Genomic DNA, 13,881 nt, shown 5'->3' with positions numbered 1-13,881 from the left:
GCTACTCTGGAGGCTGAGGTGGGAAGACCACCTAAGCCCAGGAGGTCGAGGCTGCAGTGAGCCATGATTGCACCACTGCACTCCAGCCTGGGCAACAGAGTGAGATCCAGTCTCAAAAAAAAAAAAAAAATTCCCCCTTTCCTCAATCCCCACCCCACCCCCCCACCATAGGCCTGTGACCCACTGGGGCTTGCATACTCTGCATTGCAATTATGTGTTATTCTTGATTAAATTCATTTATTCTGGAGAGCCTGAGTTTCTCTTTAGGTTGACAGCACTCACTCTTGTCAGTCCCTGGAGTACCCCAAGCATCCTCACGTGGTTAGCAGGGAAACCTTGGCATCTCAAGGATGCAGGTGCAGGAGAGTGAGTCTCCAGGCTGTCAGAGCTGAGCATGCAGAAGCCTGCCCTGGAGAGCGCCCCGAGGTTCCTGACCGCAGGTTGTCTCAGGCCCTCCTGAGACCCTGGTGAAGAGTGGGATGGGAGCACGGGGGGATTCCTTGGCACCCCACGTAGTCTTGGCCTTCATGTGTGAACTCCTCTCCCTAAGGGGGCCCCCAGTGAGCTCCAGCCCTGGGACACAGCTGTGAACACCTGATCCTTGTTCCCAACACCCGTGCACTGGCCAAAAACTGCACTTGCCAGAGTAGCAGTCAATTACAGCACCTTGTGTTTATTGGAAATATTCCACCTACAGAACATTAACATGCCAGCAACCGGCCTGGCGCGGTGGCTTACACCTATAATCCCAGCACTTTGGGAGGCCGAGGTGGGTGGATCACGAGGTCAGGAGATCGAGACCATCCTGGCTAACACGGTCAAACCCCATCTCTACTAAAAATACAAAGAATTAGCCAGGCGTGGTAGTGGGTGCCTGTAGTCCCAGCTACTAGGGAGGCTGAGGCTGGCGCAGAGGTTGCAGTGAGCCAAGGTCACGCCACTTCACTCCAGCCTGGGCAACAAGAGTGAAACTCCGTCTAAAACAAAAAAAAAAAGACTTCACCCAACTAACTGTGCTTGTGTAGAAAGAGGTTGCATCCCTGTTCCAGTCATGGCCATGAGGAACAGCTATGAGAAGGGCCCTAAGGCACAGCATGGTTTGCAGTAAGAAGGGCAGAGCCAGGGAGAGAGAAGTAAACATCATCCTCTGCGCTTTGGTTTCAAAAATCACAAGATGTGGGCCTGAGCCTGCTGCCTGCCCAGGTCTGGGCGCCTCCACTCAGCCACTGTCCTCCCAGTGCCTCTAAATCTGGAAGGCTGCATCTGAACCTGCCCTTCCAGACAACACCCCTCCCCTGGGAAACCAATGGGGATGAGTAGTGGCCCTCCACTGGGGGCCGTGGGTTTCGAGGTGGGGGCAGAGGATGAGTTGGCAGTAGTGGCATATCATAGCTCTCTTCATGTCAGCAGGGAGAGGGAGGTGTCACTGCCTCCCCTGAGATGAGAAAGCAGGTGAGAATCACCAGGGGAAGAACCCTGGGGCAGCTGGCTTGTCCCAGCCATGCCCGAGTGCACCAAATATGGAGGCTGCATCCTCACTCGGAGAGCCAGGCAGCCTGAGCACCAAGATCTGTCAGAAGCAGCAGGCAGCTGGGGTGAGGGGTGGTGCCTCTGACTCATGAAATCCCGGATTAGTCAGCAACCATCACAGAGGCTGCCGGCATTGATCCCACTGGTTCTTGGGGAAGCACCGAAAACTCAGCAGCCTAAACCGACCATGGAAGAGGCTGAGAGGCAGAGGCCTTGGGGATAGATGGGGAGAAGGCAGGAGTACCAGCCACAGGCTCAGGTGTCCAGGCTAAGCTTCTCAGAGCCACCTGGATCATGGACATCAGGCTCTTTCTGTGGCCTTGCTGGGCATCCAGGGTGTGTGGGCTGGGATGCCCCAGCCTTGCCCCCATTACTGGTTCGTCGCTAAGGAAGAGGGGGCAGCCCTCGAGTGGGTGGAATTGTCCCCCTCATTCTGGTTCTGCATCTGTAGGCTGCAGAAGCACATCCTGTGTAGCTTATGCAGCTTCTAGTGCTCGGTGGGGTGCGGTGGATCCACAGGGCGGGCTCCCAAAGGGACGTGCCCTCCTGTTCTCCCCAGATGACACCACACCTCCCTTGGGCCCCAACCCAAAACCTCCTCTCAGCCACATTCTCCCAGGTCCCAAGTCCCTCTGCCTCTTGACTAGACCCCACAGCCAGGAATGGAGCCACAGAGCCCCCAGCAGGCTGTCACCACTTGTGTCCAGAGGCGACAGGAGAGGACCTGCCCTCGTGGAGTCTACCAGCATGTTTCATTCTGTGTTCTGCAGGCTGGAAGCATGTGGCAGGCTGCTTTCCCACCCAGAGCTCAGGCAGAGCTGTAGCCCCCAGCTCCAGGACGCCGGGGCTGGCAGGTCTGGGGGGAGTCGGGACTTCCAGGATGCCGGGGCTGGCAGGTCTCGGGGGAGTCTGGGGGCAGTCTGGGGGGGTCAAGACTCCTGCAGCTGCAGCTCCCTGGCCTGGTCTTCATCCAGGATGAGCGGGGACTGGAACTCCCGGCCTTGCAGGTACACTTCTAAACCCTGGAGACGAGCAGGGGACAATGGCCAAGTACCCACCTTTTGGCGGGCCACAGCCCCTCTGGCCACACCAAGAGCCACAGTCCCCAGGTGCGATCCCAGGTCTGCCTGGAGTCAGGGAGGGCTGGGGACAGAACGGCTTCCAGGGCCAGGAGCAGACACACACTGCAAGGCCACCCAAGGCCACACTCAAGACCCTAGGCCAGCAGGGGACCCTCCTGTCACACACAGGTCTGACCTGACCAGAGAAAGGGGCAAGGGCAGCCGAGGTCAGGGAGGTAGCAGAGGCCGGTGTCCTCCCTCCGCAAGGCCCCCACCAAGGCCTGACTGGCCCCACACTGGGCTCAGACCTGGGCTGTCTCATCCCCATGCCCTCCCAGGACCTGCAAAGGCCTCTGGATGCCTCACCCCACCCCAACCCATATCTTGGAAAGTCTTCTGCAAATTTAAACCACCGACCCCATTGGTTAACCGAGGTAGAGCTGTGCCGTCTCCACCCGCGCAGCCACCTCTCCCCAGATGGTATTCCAAACCTGACTCCAGAAAAGCCACAGATAGGGATGGGCAGCTCTCACCTCTCCAGAGTAAGACACCAAGGGCGATATCTCACAGATGGCCGGAGGGTCTCCATTTGGGGGCAAGCTAGGGAAAGTCCACTTGTCAATATCTCCTTGCAGCACCTGCCCAGAGCCCTCCCCCAGCACCCCCAGTCCCGACAGGAGACTGAGCTCTACACACCTGGCTCCCCACAGCTCCTGTCTCAGCAAGCTCATCTTCCTCTGGACACCCCAAACCCTGAGCACACATCCCACTGCCAAGTGACAGGACCTGATTTGGGGTAGAAAGCACCCCCACAGGCCTCCCACGCAGAGCCTAGGCAGCTAGATGTAAGGGTGGCCCTAGAAAATCAGGGAGATGGAAGCCAAACGTCCTTTTCTTTCCCAGCCCTGAAATCAAACTGTCCTGTTACTTTCTAAATTCATGCCCAGGGCTCAGTTTCAAAGCCTGTGAATAAATGGGAACAACATTGTTTGGGTGATGGATCCCCTAAAAGCCCTGACCTGACTGACCAAAGTTGCACACGCACCCCACAAGTGTATACAAATAAGAAAAATAAAAATAAAAAAATAGCCGGGTGTGGTGGCTCACGCCTGTAATCCCAGCATTTTGCGAGGCCGAGGCGGGCGGATCACAGGTCAGGAGTTTGAGACCATCCTGGCTAACACGGTGAAACCCTGTCTCTACTAAAAAAAAAAAAAAAAATACAAAAAAATGAGCCGGGCGTGTTGGCGGGTGCCTGTAGTCCCAGCTACTCAGGAGGCTGAGGCAGGAGAATGGCGGAAACCCGGGAGGGTGGAGCTTGCAGCGAGCCGAGATCCCACCACTGCACTACAGCCTGGGCGACAGAGCGAGACTCCATCTCAAAAAAGTAAATAAAAATAAAAATAAATAAATAAATAAATAAATAAATAAATAAATAAAAGCCAAATCTAAGTATGCCTTTGTAAACAAACCAAAAGCTTGTGGATAAGTTGGGGAGGGAGTTGGGGAGCCCCTGCCTCCCTCAGTGCACTGAGCACAACTTGAAGGGTCGGGCCAGGAGGCTGTGCCGATGGTTACCGTGTGACCTGGAGCTGGCTGGGCACAAGGCTACCTGCACCTGCGGTGGTGCCGGGAAGGAAGACCCCTCCCCAGCATGGCTGTCGCAGAGCCAACAGGGCTCTGGAGCTGAAGATTGGGTCCTGACAGCCCTCTCCTTCTGGCTGTAGCTACCCCAGGGCCACACTCACCTGGGCAGCTCTGGGAGCCAGGCCCCATGGGCATCCAGGAAGCGGGCCCCGGCCCGCAGAGCCCACCGGTAGTGCTGGGTGAGCAGGGCCCGGCGAGCGGTGCGGGGACTGTCCCTGTCGGCCGGCTCTGCATTCTTCAGTGGGGAAAATTCCTCCTCCCGCAGCACTTCCAAGGCAGCAAAGTTCCTGGTGGGGAAAGGGCTAGTCACCCACGTCCCGGCACAGAGGCCCTGATCCGGGCAGGTGAGAGCTGGGCCAGGTTTCCAGCGACAGAGTGAAGGTCTGGTCCCATGGGCAGCAAGTGTAGGGAGGAACCCCCACAGGTACTGAGTGTCTTTGCTCCTGAGACGCCGGGGATGGCCCAATCCCAGCAGCCATTTCCAGCAGCCGAAAGCCCCGACCCTGGGACCCCTGTAGTGAGGGCCAAAGGCCCTGCGAGCCGCCCTGGCAACCTGGTCAGGAGACCTCTCCTAACCATGGGTGGGGGCAGTGGAAGGTCCGGGAGGTGGCACTACTGTCCTCCCAAGTCTACAGCCCCAAGGACTCCCTATGCCCCCACCTCAGGGGCTGCTTACCCTCAGGGCCAAGAGCACCCTCTGGTCTTCTCCCTGAGACTTGCCTGCTGGGCCCTTGGCTCCCTGAAGCCTCTACTTCCCTACCAGCTGCGCCTCAGTTCCCACCACCAAAACTGAGAGAAGGAAGAAGGGGAAAATAAATGAGTTCTACTACTAACTTAGCAAACCGGAACACATCAAACACAAACTTCTCCATCTTTATCCCGTTCGGTTTTAGCGGCTTTACCAGATTCCCCTCCTCATCCACATACGGGACCTTCTTCACAGCCACGTGTGGCTTCAGCAAAGGCTCAAACTCCCTGAGGCACGGGAGAGCAGAGGGGAGGAAAGAAACAGATCAGATATGGCACCACTGGGGGCTCTGTCCCCACTTCTGAGCACACCCAGCTGGGTGGGACAGGATGGCAGAAGGACACTACAGGGCACAGAAGCAGCAGAGTAGGGCCAGATCTCCAGGGAGAAGCAGGCACAGGTCCCCTCCCTGCATCCCTGTGCCAAGTGCCAGGCACCATCAGCCACATCCCTGCCGAGGCAAACAAACTGGCAAGCCCCGGAGCAGAGGTAGCACCCTGGGCACCAGGGCAGGTCCCCAGAAGGAGGAGATGGCAGACTTGATCACAGAGCCTTACAGCAGCTGCCTGCTGAGCACGGCTTGTGCCTGATCTCCAGCACCTCTGCCTTTGCAAGCTCAGGATCCATTCTCCACCCCGACCCATCAGCCGTGCCTGACCACAGCCACTCCTGACCACAGCCGCTGTGGCCCAGGGCACTCAGCTCACTGGGACCCCGCGGGTCCCCGGTCAACGCAGGCGGCTCTGGCCGGCAATCCGCAGCCACCTGCTGCCGCACACCTGGTGACCGCCTTAAGGAAGCTTCGGGTGAAGAAGTGGTTGCAGATGTTGCCTGCATTGTACAGCAGGCTTCCGTCGGAGGCACGTAGCTGTGCGGTCTCAGGACTGATCTCGCTGTACTCCACCACCTGGGGGACACCGTCCACCTGGCACACCACGCCCACGGGCTCCTCGGGGTATGCCTTTTCCACCACCTGCAGCCAAGACCAGGGATGGGTTCCGAGGGCTGGGCGGAGGGGCGGGGCTCCGCGAGGGGCGGGGCCAGCCTCGGGTGCGGGGCGCCGCGCAGTTGGGCGCTAACCTTGGCGCCACAGTCTGCGCCCTGCAACACACAGAAGCCGATGAAGACAGGGTCTGCCAGCCGCACCAGGATGTTGTCCACACAGTACACGTGCACAAACTCCACTCCCCGGCGCTCCATGTCCTCCAGGATCTTGTGGTCCTCCAGCGCGCAGTAGAGGCCCCCGTTGCCGTCTGCAGACGGAGAAGGGAATGGGCATCGCGAGGGCTCCCGCCAGGGATCGCTCTGGGAGTCTAGGACGTGCTGGAGGCGGGGGAAGCCCCGGCCTTGTGCCTAAGGCAGCCCTGGTCACTAACCAGACAGCCCAGTTGGTGTACCATGTGACAAATGACGATCAAGGCCCAGAAAAAGAGGCGTCTAACCCGGGACCACACAGCCTCGGGGCAGCCGCGAACCCGGGCGCGTGGACCCCCAGCTACGCTCCCAGTTCTAGTCTGGGCGGTCCCTCCCAGTCTCAGGAACGGGCCACACCTGGGGCCATGGCAACTTTGTCTTTCCGCTCCAGGATAACCTTGCCATCAAAGGTCACAGCAGGCAGCAGGCGCTGCTCAAACATGACCACGTTGGCGGGGTCCAGGTGGAAGAAGTTGTGCTCCCTGAAGAACTTGGCCGTGGGCCCCAGAGTGAACTCGCTGGTCATGACGTACCTGCAAGGGAGGCGCGGTGAGCCGGCCGCGAGTGCGCCTGGCCCTGCAGGCAGACGGGGCTCGGACCAGAACCGGCATCGGGGCTCGGGGTCCAGTGTCCAGTTGGGGCTGGGGCCAGGCCCCATTTTGGGCCGGTTCTGGGCTATGTCCCGGTCTAGCCGGAGTTGGGGCTCGCGTCTGGAGCGGGGTTGTGGGGGGGCGTGGGGAAGGGTACCTCCGGGCCGAGGTAGGGCAGGCAGGACACACCAGGGGACGGTGCAGCGGGTCCCGTGGCGCTCACCGGCCAGCTGCTCCACCCGCCGAATCCGCTCCGCCTGCAGCTGGTACAGGGTCTTCCGGCTGGGCAGCCCCACACGGTACATACCCTTGGGGTAGGTCACGCCCAGGCGAGTGCCCTGCCCCCCAGCCAGCAGCAGGACGGCCACCTTGTTCAGAGAAATCTGACGGAAACCTGGGGGTACGGGCGCCGTGAAGGGACGCCCGGGACCCGCCCACCCTTCCGCTTTAGGGGAAACCAACCCTGGGGCTGGGGCGCCAGGACTCGGGGGCCGGAACGCGTGAGGCGAGACACGTCTCAAAGTAGCGAGGAGAACTACAGTTCCCCGAGCGCGGCCTCGGTTCCCACCCGCTCCGTGGGCACGACCGCCTGCCGGCCCCCAGGGCCTCCCACCCCGCTTACCTTCCTCCTCCCAGCGCCGCCGTGTCTCGGGGTCGCTGCGGCTGGCCCTGCCCACGCGCTCGGGGGGCAGGGGCCGCAGGCGCGCGGCCAAGTCGGGCGGCGGGCCGTGGGGGCGCGCGCAGGCCTCCGCCGCCCGCCGGCAGTGCTCGAGCAGCGCCTCGGGCTCCAGCAGCGCCAGCTCCGCCAGCAGCGCGGCTCGTGGCTCCGGCGCCAGCTCGGCCCAGAAGCGCAGGAGGTGCTCCTGGCCAGCGCGCTGCAGCCGGGCGCGCACGTCCTGCTCCGAGGCCATGTCGCCGCTGCCGTCTGTCAAGTCGGCACTCGTGACTCGCGCCACTGACCAGCGTCACGAGACCGGGCGGGCGGTGTAGACCCCCCAGCGGGGCGGGCCCCGGGCGCCCCGCCCCGCCCCGCCCCGCCGCCCCGCCCCGCCCCGTCCCGCCACATCCCGCCCGGTCCCGCGCCCTGCCCTGGAGCCCGCCCACCCCCGCTGCGCACCCCAGACTCTGTCCGGGTTCTCTCTGACCCCGCCCTGTCCACGTCCCCCCAGCCCCCCCGCGTCCGGTCCAAGACTCGAGACAGGGCCCAGCCCCATCTCTCCAGCCTGTGCCCCGTCCCTCTCCGTCCCCTGGACCCGCTCCGGTGTCTGGCCCCGGCCTGCTCCCTCGAGCTCCCGTCCCCGTTCCTGCTCTGCTCCAGGCCCCGGGCCCATGCCAGCCCTGTCCACTCCGCGCCCCGCCCCGAGAGATCCCAGGACCCTCTGGGTCGCGCCAGCTGGCGTGGGCAGAGGAACCGACCATTGAGCTAAGGGAGGAAGAGGCCCCGGGGACGCCCCGCAGGGGAAAGCTAGGTTCTGTCCCAGCACGGGCTTTGAACCTGAGAGTGGCATGGCCACCTTTGCGCTAACCAAGACTCGGCCGGCGACCTCCTGGTGCAGAGACAACCGGCCAGGGTGCATTGAAGAGGCCTGGGCTGCGGCTGAGCTGTTGGGAGGCTGGAGTCAGACCAGGTTCCGGGATGCCAGCACGGCGTCCGCAGGAAGCCACCCCGCGGCTTGGGGCTCCCTCCCGCACACCCTTCCCACTTCCCATTGCCTGGTGACCAGAGCGCTCTGCAGCCCCTCGCCCACATTGTTATTTTACTATCAGGTTTTAAAATATCTTGCTTGTGGTCGGCGCGGTGGCTCAAGCCTGTAATCCCAGCACTTTGGGAGTCCTAAGTGGGGTCAGGAATTCGAGACCAGCCTGGCCAACATGGTGAAACCCCGTCTCTAATAAAAATAGAAAAATTAGCCGGGTGTGGTGGCGGGCGCCTGTAGTCCCAGCTACTCGGGAGGCTGAGGCAGGAGGCCTTGAACTCAGGAGGCGGAGGTTTCAGTGAGCCGAGATCGTGCTGCTGCACTCCAGCCTGGGAGACAGAGTGAGACTTCATCTCAATAAAAATAAAAATAAAATAGTTTGCTTGTGAAAAATATGAAAGGGTAGCTTCTGCCAGTTGGGCACAAAACTTTCTCCTAGAAACTATATAGTAAGTCTAAAAGTAATATATGTGACTGCTTAAAAGAATTCAAATGGTGGCCAGGTGCAGTGGCTCATGCCTGTAATCCTAACACCTTGGGAGACGGAGGCAGGATGATAGCTTGAGCCCAGGAGTTCGAGACCAGCTTGGGCAACATGGTGAAACCCCGTGCCCACTAAAAATACAAAAATTAGCCAGGTGTGGTGGCGTGTACCTGTAGTCCCAGCTACTTGGGAGGATGAGGCACGAGAATCACTTGAACCCGGGAGGTGGAGGTTACAGTGAGCCAAGATCGCACCACTGCACTCCAGCCTGGGTGACAGAGCAAAACTCTGTCTCAAAAAAAAAAAAAAAAAAAAAAAAAAAAAAAAAAAAGCCGGGCGCGGTGGCTCACTTCTGTAATCCCAGCACTGTGGGAGGCCAAGGCGGGCAGATCACCTGAGGTCTGGGGTTTGAGACCAGCCTGACTAACATGGAGAAACCCTGTCTCTACTAAAAATAGATACAAATATTTAATATAAATATATAAGCATGGTGTTGCATGCTTATAATCCCAGCTACTCCAGAGGCTGAGGCAGGAGAATCGCTTGAACCTGGGAGGCGGAGGTTGCCATGAGCCAAGATCGCGCCATTGCACTCCAGCCTGGGCAACAAGGGCGAAACTCTGTCTCAAAAAACAAACAAACAAACCGAAAAAAAAAACCAAATTGTGCTGTTACAGGAAAGAGGTTCCAGACCTCAAGAGAGGGTTCTTGGATCTTGCGCAAGAAAGAATTCAGGGCGAGCCCATAGAGTAAAGCAAAAGCAAGTTATCAGGAAAGTAAAGGAATAAAGAATGGCTTCTCTACAGACAGAGCAGCCCTGAGGGCTGCTGGTTGCCCATTTTTATGTTTTTTTGGATGACATGCTAAACAAGGAGTGGATAATTCATCCCTCCCCTTTGTAGACCATATAGGGGAACTTCCTGACATTGCCGTGGCATCTGTAAACCGTCATGGTGCTGGTGGGAGTGTAGCGGCAAGGACAACCAGAGGTCACTGTCATTGCCATCTTGGTTTTGGTGGGTTTTGGCCGGCTTCTTTATCGGAACCTCTTTTATCAGCAAGGTCTTTGTGACCTGTATCTTGTGCCGACCTCCTATGTCATCGTGACTTAGAATCCCTTAACCGTCCGGAAATGCAGCTCAGTAGGCCTCAGCCTTATTTTACCCAGCTCCCATTCAAGATGGAGTTGCTCTGGTTCACACACCTCTGACAGTGATCTAGGACCCAAAATGAAAACTAACATCTCCCTCATGCTGCCCCATGGACCCCTCAGGCAGTTGTGTTTCCTTGCAGTTGGGTTCTGCCCCCACCTCCACACACATGCCCTCACTGAGTTTGGGAGGGGGCTTCACCCCTGGGGCAAGGCCCAGATGCACTCTTCTGGACCTGCATGGAGTTGCTTTTCGGGCCTGCCTCGGGGTCTCTGCACTTCCTGTTCCTCCCTCCTGGACCGCTTGTCCCCAGAGAAACGTGTGGCTAGGGACACATTTGGTCAGGCCTCAGCTCCCCAGGCCACGCCCACTTGGTGAGCACCTTCCCATCCTCCGTGCCAGGCTGCCTTTCTGCATTCTTGGCTGCCTGACTCCCCTGTGAGAAGTGAACCCCACAAAGGCGGGGAGTTGCTGTTTTTGTTTTGTTTTGTTTTTTGTTTTGAGACCGTGTCTCATTCTGTCACCCAGGCTGGAGTGCAGTGGTGCAATCTCGGCTCACTGTAACCTCCGCCTCCCGGGTTCAAGTGATTCTCCTGCCTCAGCCTCCTGAGTAGCTGGGATTACAGGCGCCCGCCACCACACACAGCTAATTTTTTGTATTTTTAGTAGAGATGGTTGGCCAGGCTGGTCTCGAACTCCTGACCCCATGATTTGCCCGCCTCGGCCTCCCAAAGTGTTGGGATTACAGGCATGAGCCACCGTGCCCGGCCCAGACAGGGCATTGTTTAGGCCAGTGCTCTGCCCCCATCACCTCAGGTAAGTGCAGCACACAGTAGGCACTCAATCAACATTTGTTGAGTGAACAAACGAGTGTTGAACCCTAGCCCACACCGTGACTGGGCAACAGCAAATGTTCAGGGAGTCCTTGCTACATGAATGAATTAATGAATGGCCTGTTCTGCTCCAGTGGTTTGTGGTGGTTGAACGTTGGAGTTGGAGGGGAGGCTCACGGAATCCGGTGAGCAGAGCAGGCTTCACGCCCCAGGCCAGAGGCCATGGGAACCCTTATCACCCCTGCAGGGCTGGGCAGCAGAGGAGGCACATGTCTCTTGGAGGCAGGTGTCAGGACATGAACTCTTGGCCCTGTAGGTCAGGGTGATTCCAAATCCCACCTCAAGGTGTGGGTTGGGCTGTTATAATAGAAGATTTGGAAAATCAAGGTTTGTACAGCCAGAGGCACTTGCGGCACCAGAAGGGGAGGAGCCACCCTACCCAGGCCGACAGAGCCTATGGATGGGTGGGAGTGCTGGCAAGGCTGAGGTGGGCAGCAACCTCCTGGACCACCTTGTGGCCAGGCAGTTGTCTTCACAAGAGGCCCAGGGGAGCAAGGCCCTAAGGCTCAGAGGCCAGGAGTGCAGACGGGGAGCCCTGGGAGGCTCAGGGGCTGGGTGGCTGTTGCCAGTTCTTCACTTGGTGCCCACTGCTGGGGATACATCAGGGGAAAGAGGGGCCGGTCTTCCTGCCACCTCTGCCCAGAGTGGTCCAGGCTTACACAGTGAGAACACAATTACAACTAAGATGGGGCCTCCAAAAGTACAGGGACAGCATGGGACCCCCAGGGGTGACACAACACTAAAACCTGAAGGATTGGGAAACTCTCAGGCCAGCTGGAAAGTGGAGTGAAGGAGGAAGTGGTCAGAGCTCAGGACAGGAAGGACACAGGACCACGTCTTAGCTCCACGCCCAAAGCCAGGCACAGCCTCCAGTCTTTTTTTTTTTTTTTTGAGACGGAGTCTCGCTCTGTCGCCCAGGCTGGAGTGCAGTGGCGCGATCTCGGCTCACTGCAAGCTCTGCCTCCTGGGTTCACGCCATTCTCCTGCCTCAGCCTCCCGAACAGATGGGACTACAGGCGCCCGCCACCACGCCCAGCTAATTTTTTTTTTTTTTTTTTTGTATTTTTAGTAGAGACGGGGTTTCACCATGTTAGCCAGGATGGTCTCGATCTCCGGACCTCGTGATCCTCCCGCCTTGGCCTCCCAAAGTTCTGGGATTACAGGCGTGAGCCACCGCGCCCGGCCTTTTCTTTTTTTTTTTTTTTTTTTGAGATGGAGTTTTGCTCTTCTTGACCGGGCTGGAGTGCAATGGCGCGATCTTGGCTCACTGCAACCTCCACCTCCGGGGTTCAAGCTATTCTCCTGCCTCAGCCTCCCGAGTAGCTGGGATTACAGGCATGGGCCACCATGCCCGGCTAATTTCGTGTTTTTAGTAGAGATGGGGTTTCTCTATGTTGGTCAGGCTGGTCTCGAACTCCTGACCTCAGGTGATCTGCCCGCCTTGGCCTCCCAAAGTGCTGGGATTACAGGCGTGAGCCACCGTGCCCAGCCTCCAGTCTTTTTCATACCTTCTTCCAATACCCAGCCAGGGGCCACAGAGAAGCCCGCAGACCAAGGGCCAGCTGGGGCCGCCTCCCCCAAGGCTCTGGACGGTGTGAAAAGCCCTTGTTTTGTCTGCACGGTGGGTTCAGTTCCATGCGGGGCCGTGGCTGGCCTGGCCTGGACACTGCTGGCCACGCTGTCCTGAGCTGCAGCAGCCTTGCTCACTGCTGGCCACCGACTCCACATCCACACTGGCCTCCCCTGCCATCCCACTGAGCTGTTCCCAGCCCTTCCCCATCCCTTAGGCCTCAGCCTGGCTTGGTGCCCACTCAAGGATGGTGTTTCCCATGTGATTTCACTGGATACGGCTCCCCAGTGCCATTCACAGAGCACCCACTGTGGGCCAGGCCAATGCCAGGCCTAGAGGGAGCCCTGCCCTGCTTGCAAATAGCCAGGGCCCCCTGGGCCAGGAGAAAGCTGTCCCCTGTGTTTTATCTAACCAGGCTTCAGGGGGAAGGGGATTGGGGCCAGAGCAGAGTTCTGAAGGATGTAGTTCGGTCAGCCTGGAGCAGAGGGGAAGGGCCTTCCTGGTAGAAGAGCCACCAGGCACAGGGGCCTGGAAGTGAGGGAGTGCAGGGACCCCAGGCCTGGCACTGGCGGTGAGGGGTGTGCTGGAAGCAGGGTAGGTGCGGGGATGGGGGGGCGGGGGCTTGCGTGTTGTGCTGGTTTGTTTTCAAGATCTTGCTCTGTCACCCAGGATGGAGAGCAGTGGCTCAATCACAGCTCCTGCAGCCTCAACCTCCTGGGTTCAAGGGATCCTCCCACCTCAGCCTCCCAAATACCTGGGACCACAGGCATGCACCACCACACCTGGCTAATTTTTTAAACTTTTTGTAGAAATAGGGTTGCCTTATGTTGCCCAGGCTGGTCTTGAACTCCCCAGCTCAAGTGATCCTCCCGCCTCGGCCTCGTGCTGGGTTTTTGAGCAGACCTGCCATTAAAGGGGAAGCTGGCTTACAGGACCGAGCTCTGATGGGCTACTCCAGGCTCAGAGCTTCTTATGTCCTTCCAGCATTCCCTGCGATGAAGGAGTCCCACTTAGAGTGAGTGACCCAGAAGAGAAGTGGACCCAGGATACTCCCTGGCCTGGGAAGATGCCTCTACAGCTTGAGACACAGGCACCAGTGGCTCAGGCCTGAGGACAGAGGCCCAGGTAGGCATGCCAGCTGAGGCCTGCCCAGGAGGGAGGGTGGGAGACCCGCAGAGGGCCAAGGCAAGTCTTGGATTGGGGGCCTGTCCAGGGAGGGTGTTTGCACCCTGAACACCTCCCTGGCACCTAGAGGGTGCTACTGGCCAGCCCTGAGATGGGCTCCCAGGGCTAGAACCCAGGCTAAGGCCTGGTCT

General features: G+C 58.9%; 1 protein-coding gene across 7 annotated transcripts; it reads right to left on the bottom strand.

Annotated features, from left to right (window-relative positions):
- Positions 1-653: 653 nt before the first annotated feature.
- Positions 654-7,761, bottom strand: UAP1L1 (UDP-N-acetylglucosamine pyrophosphorylase 1 like 1). Of its 7 annotated transcripts, XM_019033475.4 has the most exons (9): positions 7,393-7,756; positions 6,960-7,164; positions 6,538-6,713; positions 6,067-6,239; positions 5,766-5,959; positions 5,073-5,213; positions 4,340-4,525; positions 3,125-3,191; positions 654-2,552 (listed from the first exon to the last, which is right to left on the bottom strand). In XM_019033475.4, exons 1-9 carry the CDS (start codon positions 7,679-7,681, stop codon positions 2,460-2,462), a joined length of 1,524 nt encoding a protein of 507 aa, XP_018889020.1. In that variant the 5' UTR covers positions 7,682-7,756; the 3' UTR covers positions 654-2,459. The 7 variants fall into 7 exon arrangements, 6 of the variants coding, with proteins under 6 accessions (XP_018889020.1, XP_063552971.1, XP_018889019.1 ...); XM_063696901.1 differs by having other exon boundaries at positions 6,538-7,164; positions 7,393-7,758; XM_019033474.4 differs by having other exon boundaries at positions 654-3,191; positions 7,393-7,757.
- Between the last annotated feature and the right edge of the window lie 6,120 nt (positions 7,762-13,881).

The sequence above is a fragment of the Gorilla gorilla genome, chromosome 13 (genome assembly GCF_029281585.2).
Source record: "Gorilla gorilla gorilla isolate KB3781 chromosome 13, NHGRI_mGorGor1-v2.1_pri, whole genome shotgun sequence".
NCBI classification, from domain to species: Eukaryota; Metazoa; Chordata; class Mammalia; order Primates; family Hominidae; genus Gorilla; species Gorilla gorilla.
Note: the sequence above shows the minus strand (reverse complement) of the source record. Positions and strands in the feature narration are given on the sequence as shown.